This window comes from Cyprinus carpio, chromosome A6 (genome assembly GCF_018340385.1).
Source record: "Cyprinus carpio isolate SPL01 chromosome A6, ASM1834038v1, whole genome shotgun sequence".
Taxonomy (NCBI): Eukaryota; Metazoa; Chordata; class Actinopteri; order Cypriniformes; family Cyprinidae; genus Cyprinus; species Cyprinus carpio.
In genome coordinates, this window is record NC_056577.1 from 11,435,840 (window position 1) to 11,459,901 (window position 24,062).

Sequence of the window (24,062 nt, forward strand, 5' to 3'; positions counted from 1 at the left end):
GGTGAGAAACGTTTCTTCTGTCAACAGAAAATCCATAGCTTACTGCATGTACTGTATCAACAGTTTTAGTATCTATTCATGTATCATTTTACAGTAAGCTACATGTATTTTGTTTGTCCAACATAGAATTGAACATCGAGAACACCAAGGAGGGAGGGGCCCCATATTCACACAGGAGCAAGAGAGCCAGATCATAAACCTTGTTTTGGCCAATAATGCAATCAGACTTAGAGAAATTCAAGCCCATATTGTCAATGATCACTCAATTTTCAATAATGTCCAAGAGGTCTCTCTGTCAACAATAACCCGTATCCTTAAAAAAACATTAAGTTCTGATGAAACAACTGTATAAAGTGCCATTTGAAAGAAATTCAGATAGGGTGAAAGTCCTGCGCGTGAATATGTGGTGGTACGTTTTGTTCACTGACTGTAGTATTGCGTACTGCACACATAATCTCTTTACTGTACATGTAATTTTAATGTATAGCAGACCTACAGTATATTGATCTACACAATGTGATATTTTGCTGTTTTCAGAGAGTTTTGCAAATGGATGTGGAGGAAGTCCCGCATGAGTTTATATACATTGATGAGGCTGGATTTACAGTTTTTACGATTGTTTACACACTAAAATAAAAATTTCCACACAATTTGCAAAATTCTACTCCAATGAGCAAAACACCTCCACAGATTTGCACAACATTACACACAATGTCTGCTTTACCCTTTTTGCAAACCATTACACACAGTGATTTGTGAACTCTACACACATTTTCACACCTTAGACACAGATAAGAATTGTGAGGTTACTTGCTTGTCATTACAAAGCCCCGGATTGCCAATGACCACACTAATGAACGAATTGGATAATCACATCCACCAGGTGTGGAAGCACACATGTGCTAATTTGAAAACGCAGCACTCAGGTGTGCTATAAAAGGCAGCAGGTGAGTTCACCTGTCTTTAACAAAAATGGAAGGAACTAGAAGAAGAAGAAGAAGAAAAAGAAGAAGAAGAAGAAGAAGAAGAAGAGTGAGAATGAGAGGGGAGCTCAAAGAGGAGATTAAGGAGATAGAGGAGGAGGCCCAGGTAGAGGAAGAGGAGAAGGAGATAGAGAAAGAGGCCTAGGTAGAGGAAGAGGAGAAGGAGATAGAGAAAGAGGCCTAGGTAGAGGAAGAGGTAGAGAAGGACTTGAAGAGTTGATAGAACCTGAACAAAAAAGACGAGGCACAAAAATTAAACAATAAATCCATACAACACTTACTAACCAAATCATCAACCATGGACTGACACTGATGGAAGCTGGACAAAGAGTTCAACCAAATCTCAACAGAAATACTGTTGTGTCAGTAATTCGGACATTTCATCGAGAAAACAGGTAAGCTAACCACACAGTACATTGAAACTGAAGCTTGCTGTACTTATCAATATTGTTTACTGTGACATTTGACAGTAGGCTGCATGTGTATTTATTTATTTTTTTATATATATATATATATATATATATTTATTTTTTACATAGGGTTGAGGACACCAAGGTGGAAGGGACCCTATGTTCACTCGTGCACAAGAGGCAGCCATTGTGAACATGGTTTTGACCAATACAGGTCCTTCTCAAAAAATTAGCATATTGTGATAAAAGTTCATTATTTTCCATAATGTAATGATAAAAATTAAACTTTCATATATTTTAGATTCATTGCACACCAACTGAAATATTTCAGGTCTTTTATTGTTTTAATACTGATGATTTTGGCATACAGCTCATGAAAACCCAAAATTCCTATCTCAAAAAATTAGCATATCATGAAAAGGTTCTCTAAACGAGCTATTAACCTAATCATCTGAATCAACTAATTAACTCTAAACACCTGCAAAAGATTCCTGAGGCTTTTAAAAAAACTCCCAGCCTGGTTCATTACTCAAAACCGCAATCATGGGTAAGACTGCCGACCTGACTGCTGTCCAGAAGGCCATCATTGACACCCTCAAGCGAGAGGGTAAGACACAGAAAGAAATTTCTGAACGAATAGGCTGTTCCCAGAGTGCTGTATCAAGGCACCTCAGTGGGAAGTCTGTGGGAAGGAAAAAGTGTGGCAAAAAACGCTGCACAACGAGAAGAGGTGACCGGACCCTGAGGAAGATTGTGGAGAAGGACCGATTCCAGACCTTGGGGGACCTGCGGAAGCAGTGGACTGAGTCTGGAGTAGAAACATCCAGAGCAACCGTGCACAGGGTGTGCTTTTGAACCAGAAACAGCGGCAGAAGCGCCTGACCTGAGCTACAGAGAAGCAGCACTGGACTGTTGCTCAGTGGTCCAAAGTACTTTTTTCGGATGAAAGCAAATTTTGCATGTCATTCGGAAATCTGGAGGAAGTCTGGAGGAAGACTGGGGAGAAGGAAATGCCAAAATGCCTGAAGTCCAGTGTCAAGTACCCACAGTCAGTGAAGGTCTGGGGTGCCATGTCAGCTGCTGGTGTTGGTCCACTGTGTTTTATCAAGGGCAGGGTCAATGCAGCTAGCTATCAGGAGATTTTGGAGCACTTCATGCTTCCATCTGCTGAAAAGCTTTATGGAGATGAAGATTTCGTTTTTCAGCACGACCTGGCACCTGCTCACAGTGCCAAAACCACTGGTAAATGGTTTACTGACCATGGTATTACTGTGCTCAATTGGCCTGCCAACTCTCCTGACCTGAACCCCATAGAGAATCTGTGGGATATTGTGAAGAGAAAGTTGAGAGACGCAAGACCCAACACTCTGGATGAGCTTAAGGCCGCTATCGAAGCATCCTGGTGATCCATAACACCTCAGCAGTGCCACAGGCTGATTGCCTCCATGCCACGCCGCATTGAAGCAGTCATTTCTGCAAAAGGATTCCCGACCAAGTATTGAGTGCATAACTGAACATAATTATTTGAAGGTTGACTTTTTTTGTATTAAAAACACTTTTCTTTTATTGGTCGGATGAAATATGCTAATTTTTTTGAGATAGGAATTTTGGGTTTTCATGAGCTGTATGCCAAAATCATCAGTATTAAAAAAATAAAAAAGACCTGAAATATTTCAGTTAGTGTGCAATGAATCTAAAATATATGAAAGTTTAATTTTTATCATTATATTATGGAAAATAATGAACTTTTATCACAATATGCTAATTTTTTTGAGAAGGACCTGTACTTGTATCAGGCTGTGAGAAATCCAAGCCAATATCATCAATGATGACCATATTTTCAATAACATCCAACAAGTCTCTCTGTCAACATTAGGTCGAAACATCAAGAAAAATCAAATATACATGAAACAACTGTATCGGGAACAATTTGACAGAAATTCAGAGAGAGGGAAACATCTGTGCAATGAGTATGTGGAGGTATGTATTGTTCATCTTACTATGGTGTGGTATTGTGCACTGCTTATAATGTTCTGTCACAAAAATACTGTGCTATAGATATTGAATAGCATCCTATTTTCTTTAATGTGTTTCAGAGAGTCTTGCAAATGGATGCTGCTGAAATTCAACATGAATTTATATATGTGGATGAGGCTGGATTTAACCTTGCAAAAACAAGAAGAAGAGGGAGAAATGTAATTGGGCACAGGGCAATCACCAATGTGCCAGGGCAGCGAGGGGGTAACATCACCCTTGGCGCTGCTATCACACAAAATGGGGTCCTCCACCACCATGCAAATCTGGGACCCTATAATCCAAATCTAATACTTGCATTTCTTGACAGATTGCACGAGATTGTCACAGCATTAAACCAAGTGGACCAGATGCGGTACATTGTCGTTTGGGACAATGTCTCATTCCATCGGGCTGCTCTGGTCCAGAATTGGTTCCATGAGCACCCTGAATTTGAAGTATTATACCTTCCCCCATACTCCCCCCTTCCTGAATCCAATAGATTTTTTTCAGCATGGCGGTGGAAGGTATACAACCTGCGGCCATATGACGGTTTGCCCCTCATTCAGGCCATGGAGCAGGCCTGTGATCATATCGAAGCAGCTTCTGTGCAGGGGTAGATTTGTCACAGGCGATTCTTCCAATGGTGGCTTGCCAATGAAGACATAGCCTGTGATGTGGATGAAATCTTATGGCCTGATCCAGCCAGACGGAGAGATGATGAATAGTTACAGTATTCTTGTTGCTTTTACAGTAGTTTTTCTTCAAGTCAAAGTGTATGTACTTCATGCAGTAATTTTTGTCTACAGATTTTATTTGTTTCATTTATTTCATTGTTGGTTGATTACTGTAACTGAATATGGTAATAAATACTGAAAGTATTGAAATAAATACTTGAAATATTCAGTCTGCAGCATCAGTGTTGTGCAGTGCTTGGTAAGTTTATAGTAGGCCTATTTGTGTACATTCTCCCTATATCTCAAACTAATCATGAAGAATGTGGTGGGTTTGTACGGAAGTTCTAAGCGGCCATCCATTATAATTTTTTTCCTTTTCGTTTTCTCGTTATAACGACTTAATTTTCTCGTTATCTCGACATAACGAAAGTCGTTTTCTCGTATAACGACTTAATTTTCTCGTTATCTCGACATAACGAAGTTCGTTTTCTCGTTATAACGACTTAATTTTCTCGTTATCTCGACATAACGAAAGTTTGTTTTCTCGTTATAACGACATGAAAGTTTTACTGTTGCTATAGTAACGAACTCAACTTTGACAGGCATCTGATGGACAGCCATGCAGGCGCTCTTACTGTAGCCTATATTTCAGCAAATTTTGCTTCGCCTAGGTAATAATAACGTCTACAATACTGTATAAATAAAGGCTGATCAATCACTGTTGATTTTTTCCAGAGACAGTACAACGAACATTTTGTTTTTTGTAATTAAAATGTTTAAATGGCAACACCGTGCCATTAGAGCTGCTTGGATTAAACTCACTTTTAATTTTCCCTTTATATGAAATAAAATTATATATAATTTGTAATTTGTAGTAGTCATTATGTGGCAGATATCATGTGTGTTATAAGCTTCTGTTTGAAAAGAGCGTTCATGTGTACGTGTAATGTATGTGTGTAGAAAAAAACCATTACAACATTACAGAACAAAACTGAATTAAATTAGCCTATGGATTTTACATATACATCACATTTCTCATCAATATGGTTAACAACAAAGATTAGTAATAAGGAAAAGAAGCACATCAGCCTACATCGTTAAATCCCGTCCTACTGTAGATAAACAGAACATCTCCCGCTTATTAACTACCTAATCATTAAATTAAAATTAAATTTAAATTAATCATGAGCCTAAAAGAAGCACAAATATAATATATATTGGTGCAAACAGAATACAGTGATGTCAACCTTGGTTTTGATAAGCAGTTATTGATGAAACAGAATGCGTTGGTGAAACTCATGCATCTAGCAGGAACTTAATACACAAAATATTCATATTGATTCAAGCATTTAACATTTATGAATTAATTAAATGTCAGTAATAAACAAGACTGCAAAAATTATAGCGATCACGAGGAAGGTCCGCATACAGTAAAGTGGATAGTATACAACACCCCATCAGTTATATTCAGGTCTATAGTGCCACCTGCTGGCGCAGTTTTGTAAATTCTTAGAGAAAATTAAGTCGTTATAACGAGAAAATGAACTTCGTTATGTCGAGATAACGAGAAAATTAAGTCGTTATAACGAGAAAACGAACTTCGTTATGTCGATATAACGAGAAAATTAAGTCGTTATAACGAGAAAATGAACTTCGTTATGTCGATATAACGAGAAAATTAAGTCGTTATAACGAGAAAACAAAAAGAAAAAAAATTATAATGCATGGCCGCTTAGAACTTCCGTAGGTTTGTCACTTTTTTTTTTTTTTTTTTTTTTTTTTTTTAAATCTAAATTATCCCTTACATAACAATGTCTGACCAAAGATCTAACACATGCTATTTCCTAAAATCACATTTTTTACAAATGTGTTTATCACAGCAGTGTGAAACTGGCTGCAATAGTGTCTGATCATTGAGGACTGTTAAATGAAAACTAATAGCATTTTCACAAATATGTATGTTTTGACTAAAGTGTGTCATTTTGCAAACAATCTAGGAATTATGCAAATTGAGTTTGGTGTTTGGATAATTGTGATTATATTTTGGAAAAAAAGAACCCATTTTTCAAAATTGCATGTAAACAATTGAAAAAAAAAAGTAACCTGACAACAGTGAGAAGAAGGGGAAGAAACATAATAGGCCACAGGGCTGTTGTCAATGTACCAGGGCAATGTGGGGGTAACATTACCCTTTGTGCTGCCATTACACAGAATGGGGTCCTCCACCACCATGCCAACTTGGGTCCTTACAACACTGACCTTATTCTTACATTTGTAGACAGATTACACTATCACAGCAGCAAACCAAAGGGACCAGATGCAATACATTGTCGTCTGGGATAATGTAACTTTCCATCGTTTTGCTCTGGTCCAAAACTGGTTTCACCAACACCCACCTTCCACCATACTCCCCCTTCCTAAACCCCTTTGAGGAGTTCTTCTCAGCATGGCGGTGGAAGGTTTATGATCTCCAGCCCTATGTCCAGATGGCCCTCATTCAAGCTATGGAGGAAGCATGTGATCAAATTGAAGCAGCATCCATATAAGGGTGGATTCGTCACTCCAAACGATTCTTCCCATGTTGCCTGTGACATTGATGAGGCCCTGTGGCCAGATCCAGCTAGGCGGAAAGATGTTTAGGTTTTTATTTTATTTTTTTATTTGGTACTGAACTGGATATGAAATTTATGTTACAGTATTACTTTAAGCTTACAGTACAATGGTACGTTCAGTAATACTGTATGAAAACTGGAAAATGTTTTATGAATGTTTTGTTGAAATGTTCAGTATTGTCTGACTTGAGTACATAAAATTAATATTTTCATTAATCTGCACAATTGGTGTCATGTGGTGTTGGTGAATTTATTTTTACACTTTCTCTGTGTAAATGTTAAAAGTGTTTTAGGTTGAGCACAGGAGTGTTTAACTGATTCAAACAGACTCAGACCATATGATGGTTGTGTTTATGTTATGACAACAAAATAAGGTTTTTATAAGACATTGTATAGTTTTTACAAAAGTGTTCCATTTTGCAAATTATCTATGGTGTTGTGCTACTTTGGTGTTGTGTTGTGCTAATTGTGTGAAGGGGTTTGAAAAACTGGGCCCTGTTTTCAAAATTGTGCTTAAGCAATTGAAAAAAACTGTAATTCTCCCTTTGACTGCTGTCTTGTGACATTTTTGCCTTGTCAATCCGTCCAGCCCTGTTCTTTACTGTTCTCTGTCTGTTTGCCTGTTACCATTCTCTGTTTCACCCTGCCCTGTCGATAACTTAATGAAACCTGAAAATATTGGTTATATTGTAAATGAATGGGTGAATTGTTCTTATTTATTTTTTATTAACTCTCTTTAATAAATAACTTCAATGAAAATAATAAAAAAATTTGAAAATGCAAAAATGGGGGTCAATATTATTATAACATTTACAATTGTGTTTATGATTGTAATGATTTATAATTGTAAACGAACAATGACATGCTTAAACTGATATTTTTATGTTATTTTATTTAAAGCATGTAAGTACTAATAAAGATATTTTATTAATTTATATTTATGACTTCGGTGGTGTAGATGTTACTACCAATTAATCTTATTAAAAACCCTATACAGTATTTATTATCCAGTCATCTCTGATAAATTTCCATCTTTCCACGATTTTGTAGACTCTTCATTTATCCTCATCATTATATGTTTAATAAGGGTGGCTTTATAAGTGTCTTAATTTTGGCAATTTCAGACTACCAAACTATTTAGATAACTTGAGAGCAAGGGCATTTGTTGAAAAGTCAAATTTCTTTTTCTCATTCATTGCAATACCAGTGGCCATCTCTTTTTTAGAATAATAAAATGCAGTAAACAGTAAAACTGTGTGTGTTACACACCAGTGTGTTTATGACACGTGCCTGCTCTTGAGTTGAGTACTTGTAATTCTGATGGATTTTGTGATATCCAACCATCCATATATCCATGTATCCATCCATTCATCCATCCATTTTCTAATACGCATGTAGGGTCAGGGGGATGCTGGAGTCTATCACAGGGTTTCGTTTGTATGGTTGCATATGATAAAGATCAAGGCGTTCTTGTCTTGTAAATTAATGTTAAAATAAATAAATAACATAATCATCAACAACAACAACAGCAAATGCATTTCCTTCTGATAATTTTCAGTCATGTCTTTGTGTTCTGTACTGCCTTTGCCCCTTCCAATAAGATAATGAGATGAACATCACAGCATCACTGATTTCAAAATATTTTTTTAAAAGTTGCTTTATTTTCTCTTTAATTTCTCTGTCATCTAATAAAGAATGAATAAATTGATAATCCTCTCTCAGTTTCTAAATACTGCTCAATTTAATTAAATTTCTGAAGATTAGAATTCATATGGAACTTTATCATTCATAAATCCTTAAACAATTAGACATAGTTATATTTGAATATTTATGTGCAATGGAATATTCATCATGTTTTTTTCCACACATACCTCTTATTATATTGTATGTTTTCTAAATTGCAGTTATTCAACAAAATTATTGTTTTTTCTTGGTCTGTTTTTGTGAAAATCAATATGCACTGGCTACCAATAGCTGCTCGCATAAAATTCAAGGCATTAATGTTTGTTTACAAAACCACCACTGGCTCTGCACCCCTTTACCTAAATTCATTACTTCAGACTTATGTGCCCTCTAGAAGCTTGCGTTCTGCAAGTGAACATCGCTTTTTATTGTGCTATCCCAAAGAGGAACAAAATCACTTTCACAGACTTTTATATCAGTATTTGACCCTCTTACTCTAGCACTCTCTATTTTAATTATATTATTTTAAAAAAGACTTGCACGCTATTCATTCACTAACTGATTGTTTTCTTAAAAAAAAAAAAAAAACTCTAATCTTGTATTCTATATGTTTTTTTTTTTCTTTTTATTCATTATACAATTAACAAATGCAAAAAAAAGGCCTCTAACACTAGCTTGCTCTATTCTTTTTCTATTCTATCTGTTTTCTTTTTATTTATTATATAAAAAAACTTTCTACGTGTACTGCATTTAACTAACTGAGACTTGTTATAGCACTTGCATATTATTGCTCTCTTGTTGATTTTGATCGCTTCCATTGTCCTCATTTGTAAGTCTGGATAAAAGCGTCTGCTAAATGTAAATGTAAATCAATAAATATTTAGTAAAAGGAGAAAAGATGGAGTAGTTGGTAAGTGTAAGTAAGTGTAAGTGGACTCTTGAAGTCACGACAATGTTAAGTGAGGCAGATGGTGTTAAACAGCTACACTCGTCATTCGCAGGAAGTGTATGTTTTCCTGTCTTTCACCAGAAAACATGCCCTCTGCCACAACAGGATTTGGAGAGCCCTTGTGTAGAGCTTCAAAGAACCAAGATCAAATATTCGCTATGAATGTTCAAGATTTTTAAACAAAAACAATGGATTCCTATGGACCTATTCACACTGGGCACGAACATTTGCCCACAGACAGTCCAAAAATGTTTGTTTTTATCGACAGCTTTTTGGCCACGTTTACCAAGACAGTGCTGTACAATCCAGCATGTTGGTGCCACTATTTTAACAACACCAGCACAGGACGTGGAGATGCAGTATTTGCACGGTTCATGAACACTTTGTACTACAGATATAAATCAGGCCTGTTTTGAAAGTCTGTTACGACAGATATATTGATAAAACTGTGCTTTTTTTTTTTTTTTTTTTTTTTTTTTTTTTTTTTTTTTGCAGACCTGTGGAGGAGCCTTTAGTAGCATTTAACAAACACACATTCACTACAGTAAAAAATAAAAAAAAAATAAAAAAACATTTTGATGTTTTGCAATCCAATTCAAACTAATTCTTTTGTAAACGATTCCAAACTATGCGATCCAATTCACTCACACTAATAACTAATAATCGATATATTTAGGAATTTGGCCAATGTAGTCTAAACTTATTTTCTGTTTAAAAGCACTTGGAACTGCTTCATCATCAATATTCATGATCAAAAGTTCTAAAATTGTAAAAAAATTTATCATGGAGTCGAAAAGCAGACTCCTCATCCCAAGTGTAGGACTAAAGCCCTCTTTAGCCACTTGACCAGGCACCTAAAGTGCTAAGTTCTGGAGACCTTTTTAAAATAATAATAATAATTTTCTTCCCTAAAATTGTTTGAGCCTCAGAGATGTAAATCACAGAGACCCTTAAACCTGATAGGCTATGATCCCAAATCCCACATATACAGGTATATATACACAGGCTATCTACATATACAAATACAGGTAGCCTATACATACATGCATCAGTCCAACACTAGGTGAGGCTACAATAATTAAATTTACATTTACTTCTCTCTCTCTCTCTCTCTCTCTCTCTCTCTCTCTCTCTCTCTCTCTCTCTCTCTCTCTCTTTGCTCAAGATAAATTACCCCAATGAGGTTGGTATGTTAAAAATCATCCACTCCGCAAATATCTGACTGAGAAACTTTTGCATGCATATTTTTGGTGCAAACTGTGCTAACCTTCCCAGCCCCGCCATAAATTCTTTCGATTTTTTTAATTTTTAAATTATTATGATTTTTTTTTTTTTTATTTAATGCTATTTCCGACCGTTTTTGTGTTGTTTCGCACTAAAAACTCAATAATCCCATAATCATAATTTATTTCATATGTAGGCTATTTATTTACCTAGGCTATGTAATTAGTGCATATATGAATATGCAGCAAGTGATATATTATTAAGACAAAGCACTATTTTAAAATTACTTTTGGCGTGCCACCTTAACATTTTTACTGGACCCATCTGGCTACCCAATTAAAATTTTCCTAAAGGCGCCACTGCTTGTTCTTGGTCGAGACCCGTCCTCCTGTATAGACCCATCCTCTCTCTCTCTCTCTCTCTCTCTCACACACACACACACACAAACACACACACGCACACAATTTGATAAATGTAGGCCTACTGCAGGACAGGGTCAAAGCCCAAAATCCGTCTTGCTATCACTATTGCATTCCATGTAGCCTACTCCCTAGTTCTCCAGAAAACGATTTCTTTTTATTTAATTTTTTCCTTCTTCACCTAATGTTTAATTTCAGAGACAAAACTATAAACATAGACTTCAGACTGCTACAAGTGCCTAAAGGCTGTTAAAATATGTGGGCTGTCTTTTGTAGAGAAGGCTCACTCAACTGATATCGAGCTCCAACCAATTAATCAAGTCTTTTATCGATGACTGCTGATAATTTGCAGTAGAACCGCAGTATCAGCAAAACACAGAATAGAAAACTTTTGTGAAAAGATATATAGGCTAGCCTATATCGTTCATTTTGTCAAGGACAAATAGTATTTTATTAAATATTTGTACTTTTTTTCATATGTTATTAAAAAAATCTAATGTAATGCCTTCTGTCACTATTACATATTGAAATGCGTTTTTCATCAATTGTTCAAAAGGAATAAAAATAATAATCAAACACAGCACATTCTAAAATGTTAACGGAAACTTTAAGCCTACTAAATCGATTTGTTATCATTATGTAGGCTAGCAGGAAGAGGAAAATTATTAAAATCTCATATTATAGCTCACTTTAGGTAGATTGGCTACTGCAACAAATCATAAATTTAAATCACTTAGCCTATAGCCTGTAAACCATTTAAATAACTTACCGCTGACTTCCCGAGGCTCTGCGCTTCCTGTGGGCTCAGTGTCCACTTTACGTCCACATCTCCCGAAACCTTGAACCAGCTGTTCCAGGGGCAACTCCGAATCCGGCTTGGGGTAACACCGCAGACCGCTGGAGCATCTTGGTGAGTAAACGCCGCACAGCTCGCCCTCTTGCCGGGCACACACTGGACAGCAGCCGCAGCCCGGCTCGCGAACAATCTCAGCACACGTCTCCGTGAGAATCGGGCAACCCGCCTGGCGCTCCGCAGTGCAGCTCGGACAACGGAACACCATTTCCGAACGAGCGGCTCCGTGAAAAGTCACCAGTGCCAGCAGCAAACTGCAACTCCCGTAGAAAAGCATCGTGTCCACGATGCAGAAACTCTGAGAATCGGAGGACTAACTTATGCAGGTATGAAGAAAAGATAAAGAAGTGTAAGCGGACAGGTGACGGCTAACTGAGGCTGCTGTGGGCTTCTATCAGAGTTCATATGCTGCTGACATCACAGGAGATGACAGGCGGGCTGCAGCTTTGTCAAACAAATCCTCAAAAGGACTACAGTGTCAGCGCCTTTGGTCGTTTGTGTTTATGTTAGTCCTGTGTTCTGCCTCAATTTCAGAACATATATTTTAGAATAAATATTTGAATCGTAACTTTTTAATGTGTAATGTTAAGACTGTCATTAAATAAAAGTGCTTATAGCAGCTGGAGTAAGAAAGTCATGTTTAGCTCCAACAGGCATTGAGAGAATTCCTGAGCTAAGCTAAACCAGCAGGCTCTTGATAAATTAAATGGCTTAATAAAATTGAATTCTTGAAATACAAGGGGAATTTAAGATATTAAAATTATTTATTTATTTTCAACAGGGGGAGCCTGTTCTCATCTGACAATTAAGGCACGCACTACAAAAAATGCACATAGGCTAAATATGTGCAGTATGGTCATATTTATTGAATATGTTATGAAAAAAAGATTAATTTATAATCTTTGAGTCCATTCTAAAATGACTGGCGTGGAGAGAGATAGTGGTCAGTGAAGTGTCCCTCACATGTCTGTTCTGTCTGGGCTGTAGTTGGCATTAAGTATCTCAGCATTATGTTTATTCACTGATATAGTGAATAAACATAAGCAAACTATTTTGTGCCATTGTAGTCATGGTTATAACTCTGTGCATATTAAAATTAAATGTCAGTGGTCCTTCATGTACTTATAGGACTGGCTGAATGTAATCTCTCTGTTGCCTATTGATTGCAGGGGCCAGGAGTCGAGGTATCATGCTTACCAACCAAACAACCATTAACCCGTCCTGAGCAAAGCCCAGCACACTCTGTTCCCCTCTGAGACTAATCGTTGTTTATTTAAGGGTACAAAAATAGCTGCTCCATGTGAGACCTATAGCTACAGCGGATATAAATGAGGATTATTTTTCGTTGTGGGTGCCCTCTGATTTCATGGCATTTTATGTATTTCTGGTTGGCAAGCTTCCTTTTCACCTTGGAGATTTTTGATGGAGAAAGGGGACTTTTGAAATGTCAGGTCATGTGGGTGTTGTGATGAAGCAGGAGTGTTTATGCAGAACCTCATATGTCTTCTTTTTTTTTTTTTTTTTTTTTTAAAGAATCCAACTGGAGACCCACATATTCATAACCCATGTCTGTGTACCCAGAGTTTGTAAAGTGTCTGGGTTTCTCTAAGATTTTGAGGGCTATAAGCCACAGTATCTCTAGTTGGTTAAGTGCAGTTCTCCATCAAGGACTTTTCTGAGTAAACAAGTGCCCAGAGGAACGTCTATATGGCATACTCCACTGTGGAAATTGGTTAGAGAAACTTTTCACATTAAGATACAAGGCATTTCAGTGATTTTATATTAGAGATTTAAGAAAAAAATAGGCCTATTCTGAAGGTCAGATATAATAAATAAAAGGCATAATGTTTGGCCTGGTTTAAACTGGTTTCCCAAAGAGAGCGATTTATGTGTCTAACACAGTGATTTTTGTTTGTATCTAATAAACTATCATCAGAATCAACATTATCTTAATGGAGATAATGTTCAAATATAAGTAGATTTGGATATGTGTGACTTTAAGCTATATTAAACATATATGTTTAAATAGGCTACTTATTGGATTCTGTAAGTGCACACTATAGTGTGTACTTTGGAATACTGTTTCCTGAGGTTGTTTGATTTCCAAGATAATAAGAGTAGATTTTTAGCCAGTGTGGACATAAGGCAAAGAGAGAACAAGCATAGTTGCACGTTACATGTCTACCATAAAAACAGCAGTTACACAATCAGGTTGGTAAGGCAAGTAGATTTGCATTTTAGGCTATTGAAAAAATGGATGTCAACGAGATAAGAGTTTTGACTGTGATATCCACCAGTGAGGGCAATTAACACAGAAAAAGGATTTTTCATTAATAAACAAAAAAAATCACAGTTTAAGTCTTAAGGGATAGTTTATTTAACATTTTCAGGTCTTTAAACGGCTCGCCTTAATAAATGCTCTCTTTCTGTTTGTTTTCTTTTGTTTTTCTTTTTATTGTGTACGTGAAAGACGCAGGAGGGCGCGCTTAGTTAAATATTCACTTGTTTGGCTTCTTCGGGCGCCGTACCTTTAAGAAACAAGATCATTTGACGACTATCAGGATATCAACAAATGTGACAGGGAATTGAATTTACCTAATTCCATGAATCCCAATGCCGGTTTAAAACCGGATGTACCGATATTTGAAGCTATGGGTCACGTATTTCTTGGAGCATAAGATATGTTTTAGCGCATCTCATGAGAACAGATATTCACCAACCCTCATTTTTGGAACGTCAGAAAGAGTTGCCAGTTTTCGGTTAAGATTAAAATTAAGTGCCGGTGTAAGCATATTGTAATTGAAAATTTTAATATGTGGAGCATGTCTGGATACCTGAATTTATGTGCTCATATCTTTTATAATGGTAAAAATAATTAATATTGCTTTCTCGCTGTTAGTTGTAAACATAACTGAAATAGGAAGAGATGGCACCCGGCTTGCATGTATTTACAGTTGAGAAACAGTGTGAGGAATGTTTGGTTGTGCAATGCACCCTCTATTCACCTACATCTAGTTTTATAAGCCTATTTTATTACCCAAATTACTGTTCTGTCTTTATTGCAATTATAAATATGTTATTTATGATAATTAGATTATAATAATTCCCTTTTTGCTTGCAATAATTTTCTGTTAATATAATATGTTTCACCCTTTTTAGGATGTCATCCACTCAGGCTAGCCAGTTAACGGTTGTACACAGACTTGCCACGTTACTGTGAAATAATGGTATAAAAGCAGTATTTTAATTTTAGCATTGTATATTAAAGCAGTTTCACTAGGCCCAGTTCCAGGGGGAAAATAAAAAAATTAAAAACCCACACAGCAAAAAGTGTAACAAAGAAGTTGTCCACAGTCACTCATCTACAGTTTTTCAAGGTTTGGATTTAGATTGAGTAGGATTAAGTGCAACTTGAGAATTGAATGCTATTCTCTTTATGTTGAAGACATGGGGATAAAGCAATGTACTCCCTATATCCAACTGCTAATGTGGACACTGCTATACAAAATAATGCACAAAGATTATGTTTGCACGTTGACAGAGATAAAGTCAATAAAATCTGAGAGCACTTTTGCATATGTTTGAGGATGCTTCGCATGCTCAAGCTATGCCTTATGTTCTCGCTGCTCTCTTTATAGGTGACTCGGTACTGGATGATTCCAGTACTCTCACTCTGCAGGTGGGATGTTTACAGCACCTGACACAACTCTTCGAGCGGCATCTTCTCTCACGAACACATCAGCATGGTTTTCTGGCCCTTCCGTCCCACCCAGCAGACACTGCCCCTCTGGAAGTCTAGTTCCTCTTTGACATGCTGCAGAAGACAGTATCACTCAAGGTACTAAAGGTTCTGATGATGCTTTGATGTGTCTATGAAATTCCAAATTTATTAGGAGTACAGCTTGATTTTGATAGTCTGAGGAAAAAATTATTCCATATTAATTAGTACTACATTTTTGTATATCATCTTCGATTAAGATGATTTTCTGACTTCCTCAAAGTGTCCTGATTAACCCTTTATTTTTTTATCTCTTTTGTGTATTGAAATGCATCATAATTTGCCAGTCCAATACACTGAGCTGCAATGATCTGATCATATGTGTCTGTAAAATAGCTTGTAAATCCACCTGGCGTGAAACTACAGTATGTTGTGAAAATCTTCCTCTTCAAGTCCCTCAAACACTTAGAGGTATTTCAGAACAAACTAACCGAATTCATTCAATTATGTTTGTTGCTTTTATTCTGCCATGTTGTCCTAAATGTTGCTTTTTGTTTGATTCATCTTCCTATTTAGCTCAAGCGTATTCCTCCTCATTGTCTGGAAGGTCTTAGAGGAGTGTATTCTCAGCTGGAAGTCTTCACTTGCTCAAAAGGTGTCAGTTCTCTAGAGGTCATTTTTGCTCCAACAAGCATTGGCACAGTGACTATAAACTTAACCATGTTTGTATACATAAAAAAAGTAACTGTTATGTGTGTGTTTAATAGGAGCTTCTCTCTCTGTGTGGAGGAGATCTCATCTCAGCTTTACCTTGGTTAGAACTTCATACCCTTAATTTCAGTTACAATTCCATTTCCCTTCTTGACGAGTCACTAGTAAGAAGCTCCTGTTTTAAACTTATGAATTATGTCAAATAGAGTAACATATATTGGAATCTGCATGTAACAGTTTTCTAAATTGTTTTAGAGTCTGCTAAATGTCCTAAAGTGGCTTGACTTGAGCCACAACAAGATCCAAGATTGTGCTGAATTTTTGAAGGTAGGTTGCTTTTGTTCAATTTTATTTATTTATTTGCTCATGACAAGTATTAGACAGAATTTATTTTGCATTTCTTGCTCATTTTCTTTATGAATTTGAAGGAAAATCTGTGGATGTGTGTGAAAAAAATATGTAATATCATGTTAAACAGAGTTCTACACGCTTGTTGATAACTGAACGTATAATCAAATTAGCAAAAATAGTAAACAATCACGGAATGGTTGGTACAAACCCGATTCCCAAAAAGTTGGAACACTGTACAATTTGTGAATATAACAGAATGCAATGATGTGGAAGTTTCACATTTCAATATTTTATTCAGAATACAACATAGATGACATTAAATGTTTAAACTGAGAAAGTGTATAATTTTAAGGGAAAAATAAGTTGATTTTAAATTTCATGGCATCAACACATCTCAAAAAAGTAGGGACAAGGCCATGTTTACCACTGTGTGGCATCCCCTCTCCTTTTCATAACAGCCTGCAAACATCTGGAGACAGAGGAGACAAGTTGCTCAAGTTTAGGAATAGGAATGTTGTCCCATTCTTGTCTAATACAGGCTTCTAGTTGCTCAACTGTCTAAGGTCTTCTTTTTCGCATCTTCCACTTTATGATGCGCCAAATGTTTTCTATGGGTAAAGGATGTAGACTGCAGGCTGGCCATTTCAGTACCCGGATCCTCCTTCTACGCAGCCATGATATTGTAATTGATGCAGTATGTGGTCTGGCATTGTCATGTTGGAAAATGCAAGGTCTTCCCTGAAAGAGACGAAAGGGAGCATATGTTGTTCTAGAACTTGGATATACCTCTCAGCATTGATGGTGCCTTTCCAGATGTGTAAGCTGCCCATGCCACACGCACTCATGCAACCCCTTACCATCAGAGATGCAGGCTTCTGAACTGAGCGCTGATAACAACTTGGGTTGTCCTTGTCCTCTTTAGTCCGGATGACATGGCATACCAGTTTTCCAAAAAGAACTTCAAATTTTGTTTCGTCTGACCACAGAACAGTTTTCCACTTTGCCACAGTCCATTTTAAATGAGCCTTGGCCCAGAGAAAACGCCTGCGCTTCTGGATCATGTTTAGATATGACTTCTTTTTTGACCTATAGAGATTTAGCAAGCAACGCCGAATGGCACGGTGGATTGTGTTCATCGACAATGTTTTCTGGAAGTATTCCTGAGCCCATGTTGTGAATTCCATTACAGTAGCATTCCTGTATGTGATGCAGTGCCGTCTAAGGGCCCGAAGATCACGGGCATCCAGTATTGTTTTCCGGCCTTGACCCTTACGCACAAAGATTGTTCCAGATTCTCTGAATCTTTGGATGATATTATGCAATGTAGATGATGATAATTTCAAACTCTTTGCAATTTTTCTCTGAAAAACTCCTTTCTGATATTGCTCCACTATTTTTTGCCGCAGCATTGAGGGAATTGGTGATCCTCTGCCCATCTTGACTTCTGAGAGACACTGCCACTCTGGCTCTTTTTATACCCAGTCATGTTACCAATTGACCTAATAAGTTGCAAATTAGTCCTCCAGCTGTTCCGTATATGTACATTTAACTTTTCCGGCCTTTTATTGCTACCTGTCCCAACTTTTTTGGAATGTATAGCTCTCATGAAATCCAAAATGAGCCAATATTTGGCATGACATTTCAAAATGTCTCACTTTCAACATTTGATATGTTATCTATATTCTATTGTGAATAAAATATAAGTTTATGAGATTTGTAAATTATTCCATTCCTTTTTTTACTCAATTTGTACAGTGTCCCTACTTTTTTGGAATCGGGTTTGTAGATGGGAAGTCTTTAAAAAGGGCTAAATTGGGCAAAATAAAAATAGTGTGAATTTATTTTTACCTTTTCTGTCTACATCTGTGATGGGATACCATTTCACACCCAATACAAATTCTCATGCATTATGTCACAATCAACTGTTTCAGGGGGCCCCCTAGATTAACGGTATGTTAAATGATAGGACAGAGTGAATTTATTCATACATTTTCTGTCTCCATCAAGCCTCTTACTGAACTGGAGCATCTGAATTTAGCCTATAACAACCTCCAGAAAGCACCTGTTCTGGGCCTCAGTGCCCAAGCCAAACTCACAACCTTGATCCTTAGAAACAATGAACTGGAAACTATCAGTGGTAAGTTTTCCATGATTGTATTCCAGTGCTGAATTACTGTGACTATATTATCATTGGGAAGAACATTGTAAAATGCCACCTTTTAACCTATTATTCTCCACTTTGGATCTTTACAGAACATTTCTTCAATATTGTTGTTCTTTGTTTTGTTTTTGTTTTTGTTTTCTCTATCACAATTAAATGTTGAAATTATTTTGAGCTTTTTAGTTGACACATGTTGGCTTTTTGAAATGTTTAAGAACATTTTGAAAGAAATTACTTTAAACAAAAATCGAAAAATGAATAGAACGTTTTTGAGTTTCAAAACGACAGCATAGTCTTTATTATATATTATATAAAGAAATTCGTTAATATTTTGTACACTGCATATTTTTAAAACAATTTTGTATTTAATATCTACAATTTGTAAGAACTCTTGATTGCAAAATACTGTATATGTGATGCAATCATTTGTTTGTCTTTTAATAGTTTAACAAACTGTGATTAGTTTGAATAAACAGTTAGTTTACTAAAATAAAAATTAATCTAATTTAAATGTATCTTCCTAAATGTAGGGGTGGAGCAGTTGTCATCACTTCAGTCTCTTGACCTGGTTTATAACCTTCTTATGGAGCATTCTCAGTTGGCACCTCTGTCCCTCCTTCATAATCTTAATACAGTAAGATAAACCCGCCTTGCCTACGTAAAGCTTAGCTTAAACTGCTTTTTTCAGTTATCGAAAAGTGATTATCCTTAATCCCAGATTGTAGTCTCAGCATTTTTATGACGCCATAGTTACAAATTTGGCCTTGATGAGGATCATAATGACACATTTGTATTTCTAGCTCAGCCAACTGGATCATGAATATTTTCCTCTGAAGAATGTGATTATGTCAAGATGTGAAGATGTGATTTTCTTTTGCCTTCTCCTATATATCACCTTGACTGTTTTCTGATCTTTTTTCAGTTAACTTTGGAAGGAAACCCTTTGTATTTTCAAAAGACACACAGGGCATCGACTATCCACCACCTCTCTGCACGAGCTGTTTTCCAAGGGGTGAGTCTTTCTTTGTTTGCGAACAGCTATAAACAGTGCACATCCAAGTCATTATTTTAATTGGTCCTCATGTTAAAGCTGTACAGTACAGTACAGTATGATCAGGTTATATGATGTGGCATTGAAAAATATGAAGCAGTCTCTATTGATTTTTTAAATGACCAACTACAGTATGTCTAAATAATATACATTGATTGTATTCATGTTTATCATAGCTACCACAGGGAGGTGCCAGTTCCACATTTTTTCTGATATCATTTTTAAAAGTAATAGTGAGATGTTTGCTTGTAGATCTTTCTCGCTGTTCTGCAGATGTTTTAGAGTTGTAAGCTGAAGTTTTAATGTCTGCTTGCGTTTCAGCTCCAGCTGGATGGCACCCCTCTGTCCCAGTCTGATCAGCTGGTGGGTATCAAATGTTACTTAATGTGCCATCTCAGGTCATTCATCTCTACTTGTTTCTCATGTAATTCATGCTGTATTGTGGGAGGCAAATCTGCTTTTAATTTACAGTAGAATAGTGGGCAACAAAGCGCTTTATTTCCTCTGACCAAGTGGTGTTTAAACTTCATATGGCTGCAGGCATAGCCCAACAATCACAATGACATCTAGTCTTTAATGAATGTTTAATCACAACAGCTGATGATAAAAAAATAAAATAAAAAATAAAGTATTAAATGAATCACATTTAACAGTTAATCACAGATGTTTAATGAATCATGTGATTTTAAATAATAATAATAAATAAATTGAATACGTTTCTGATTTTTTTAATCTTTCACTGATATGAAAACATTTTAAGGGACTCTGTATGGAATGCATCCTGGTGTGAAAGAGGTAGCCACTAAGTTTTGCTGTCAAAAAATAAAACACATTTATGCCTATAGGTCAGAGTTGCTACATTTTCTGTACTTTTCCCCACATTTACATCGAAAAGGATTTAGAACAGTTTCATGTCCTTCAATGGCAACAAAGTCTTAAAGCAACACTCTGTAAATTGTGGCGCTCTAGCGGTTAATAAACGGAACTGCACGCATCCCGCGGAAGAACGTTCTAACCAGAGCTACTTCTCCAAGTTTATGTCTATGGTGATTCACGCAGGTACTGTATGTGTTACTCTGCAGCGGTGACAACCCGAACTGGCTACAATAGTCCAAAAATAATCACTTATAAATGTACCGTAGTGACTTGGGATAAGACAAAAAGTTGGTTTTGTAGATTCATTTGTGATGTACTTACTTATTACATGCACATTTTGAACACAGAAAAAGTTACATAGTGTTGCTTTAAATATAGTGGTAAAATTCTGCAATCAAGGATGGTGGAATTGTTACAGATTGTTTTTTTTTTTGTTTTGTTTTTTTCAGGATTGTTTACATTAGCAAAATTCAAGATCCTTTCTGTTAAAATGAAACAGTTTACATGAAATTCATGTGTTCAGTGGCAAAAGACACAGAATGTCTTCAGAAAGGTCTTTACTGATTGTTGTGTTTCAGACAGAGAAGCTCATCTGAAATGCAAAAAATTAGTCTCAACACATTGCAGAAAAACAGTTTGGGGTCCATGACATCAGCACTCACATGACACATGACTTAGCAATGACTGTGCAACTGTGTTTTTTCACATACTCATGCTCTCTCTCTCCCTCCCTCTCTCTCTCTTTCTTTCTCTCTCTCTTTCCCTTTGTTTTTTCTTCAATGCTTCCTTAACACAAGTACAGGCCAAAGATGACATTCACTTAGGTCAATAATGCTTCACTGACTGCATGTGACAGTGACACCCATTGTTCATACTGTATAATGAATATATTATTATTTTATTTATTTATTTTATTATTATTATTATTTATTTATTTATTTATTTATTTATTTTTCACAATAGGGCTAAATCATTTTTTGTATTTCAAATGTCTTGCATGCCAACACAGACCAAGGTCAAACATAAATCTAACATGAATGGTTATGTTACTACAGCAATGTCACTAATTTTGACAATCTCATAAGATATTAAATTCATTGTTATTAACTGTAGTAATTAATAGAGAAAACTAATATTGTAAATAATGTAAATAAATAAAAATAACTACTTTGAATTTTCAAAAATATTTAGCCATGTTGGACACATATCTGTTGGTTCATATCGGTTTTATTACAAATAGCTTTATGTGGACTCATGGTGGAAAGATGTTAATTAACTCATTCCATTTTCACACATATTGTGAGTTTTGTATTGGCCAAACTCAAAATGTATCCTAAGAAAAAATATAATTTTGTTTATATATATATATATATATATATATGTGTGTGTGTGTGTGTGTGTGTGTGTGTGTGTGTGTGTGTGTGTGTGTGTGTGTGTGTGTGAGATTTAATGTCAATATTTAAGTTCTGTGGCTCCTTAATTATTTAATTAAATATATATATATATATATATATATATATATATATATATATATATATATATATATATATATATATATATATATATATATATGTGTGTTATTTATTTTTTCTCCAAAGATCTTACCCAAGCCCGGACAGCTGGTTGGTCAGACCTCCCACACTTCTCAAGTTTATATGGCACCTGACCAAGGAGAGCAGGAAGTGTCCAGTGGAGGCGGGGACATGACTGACAGTGTGACTGTAAGCACATCAGGAGTGACCCGAGTTCGAAAGAGGAAACACAGAGTAAGTACATGTTTAGTATCTGCCCAAACGTTTTTGTGCTACACTGTTAAACTAAATGAACATGACTGTTGATGGAGTGATGTGACGCCACCTTAAAAATGTTAATAAGATCTGATGCATGACATGAAGTGCAAATTCTTGCCATTAGCAGAACAAGGTAAAGGTGAGGAGAGCCAGTATCTCAGAGCCCAGTGACACAGACCATGAGGTCAGAGTGCAGTCTGCGTTACAAGGTGATGAACACATGACTTATGTGATGAACAAGCCTTAAAAGGGATAGTTCACCCAAAAATGGAAATTCTGTCACAAAACTCTCAGTGGCTATGTTTACATGCAACCAAATAATCCATTTGTAATCGGATTGATGGCTCAATCGGATTGAAAAGCCTTCATGTAAACTCCTTAATCGATCCGATTGAGCTCGATCTGAATGAAATTTTGATCGGATTGAAGGGGGTGGTTTATTCCTTTTCTAATACGATTGAGAGCACATGTAAACACTTGATCGGTTTGAAATGCATGTGCATGTGCAATGACACAGAAATAGCATAATGACATATGACGCGTGGAACGAACGGCTCTTCCTTTTGAATAAAGTGTTGTGTAAATCCTTACACTCGGCAACTGTGAAGTGGAGCAGAACAACCTTCCACCAGTCCTTGTTTTGGATGCTCATCCACAGGCAACCCGTTTTGCGGGGCGAGGGGAGGGGAGGGGGATTTTTACGACGTGATAAATATGAGCAGCACGGCACAGTGGTTTATATGTAGTCTATATTTGTCCATAAATAGATAAATGTTAATTCTGCTGTTTAAAACAAATAGAGAAACCAAGTAGGAGATTGGTTATTATGTGCAAACAATGAGAAACTCTATATTTGTGTAGTGTGCGCATCTCAAAAGAAAAATCAATTCCAATTTGAAACTTGTGACATATAAACGTGTACATTAACCCGATCACTTTATTTAGAGTTCATGTAAACACTACATTCAGATTCATCAATCGGAATGAATTTAGTCCGATTGAACCAAAAATTGTGCATGTAAACGTAGCCAGTGTTTTGTTTTGAATGCATGTAAAGGCAGGGCTCCCAAAATTTCAAAATCGCTAGTAGCCCTTCGGGCAGACATTCTTCAGATTTGGGTAGCCCGAAATTTATTTAAGTAGCCCGAATAAAAAAAAAAAATAGAAAAAAGACATCGGCTGAACTTCACTGCAGACAAATCAGCATGATTAAAACTTCAGTGATTGTTTTTTTTTTCTTCAAATAACAAGTCAAGAGAGTAGGGGTGCGACGGATCACAAAACCCACGACTGGAATAATATTGCATTATCACATCAGATTTTGAGTAACAGATCAGTTCATTTTGCAGATGAACAAAAAAAAAATGGTTCTTTATTATTTAAATAACAGAATACTTCTTTGATACCACAGCAAAAACTAGTAGCATATAGGAATGTACTGTTCACGATACTGATTTCACAATAAAATTTTGAGATTAAATGAGATTAAAGACAAATTATGAATGAAAAGGTGTCCTTTTATTATTTCTCCAAAAAATACTGCACATTTTTTTGTGAAATTGAAATATGTCAAATAATAAA

The 24,062-nt window shown here is 36.2% G+C and overlaps 3 protein-coding genes across 3 annotated transcripts in view; 2 read left to right on the forward strand and 1 right to left on the reverse strand.

Annotated features, from left to right (window-relative positions):
- LOC122145283 (insulin-like growth factor-binding protein 2-A) overlaps window positions 1-12,276 on the reverse strand; it is a 40,775-nt gene extending 28,499 nt beyond the window's left edge. The window contains exon 1 of the mRNA XM_042758050.1: window positions 11,740-12,276. Coding sequence (XP_042613984.1) covers window positions 11,740-12,100 — 361 coding nt within the window. The 5' untranslated portion in view covers window positions 12,101-12,276. The remainder of the gene's footprint in view (window positions 1-11,739) is intronic.
- On the forward strand, window positions 3,169-4,117 carry LOC122145285. Its single transcript, XM_042758052.1, has 2 exons — window positions 3,169-3,373; window positions 3,490-4,117. The coding sequence occupies exons 1-2, from the start codon at window positions 3,299-3,301 to the stop codon at window positions 4,024-4,026; spliced, it is 612 nt and encodes a 203-aa protein (XP_042613986.1). The 5' UTR covers window positions 3,169-3,298; the 3' UTR covers window positions 4,027-4,117.
- A 2,040-nt stretch (window positions 12,277-14,316) lies between the features above and the next one.
- Window positions 14,317-24,062, forward strand: part of LOC109054663 (serine/threonine-protein kinase 11-interacting protein-like) — a 67,346-nt gene continuing 57,600 nt past the window's right edge. The window contains 12 exon segments of the mRNA XM_042758049.1: window positions 14,317-14,688; window positions 15,462-15,661; window positions 15,938-16,012; window positions 16,118-16,213; window positions 16,309-16,416; window positions 16,508-16,579; window positions 18,611-18,740; window positions 19,295-19,398; window positions 19,687-19,776; window positions 20,137-20,178; window positions 22,290-22,457; window positions 22,609-22,690. Coding sequence (XP_042613983.1) covers window positions 14,637-14,688; window positions 15,462-15,661; window positions 15,938-16,012; window positions 16,118-16,213; window positions 16,309-16,416; window positions 16,508-16,579; window positions 18,611-18,740; window positions 19,295-19,398; window positions 19,687-19,776; window positions 20,137-20,178; window positions 22,290-22,457; window positions 22,609-22,690 — 1,219 coding nt within the window. The 5' untranslated portion in view covers window positions 14,317-14,636.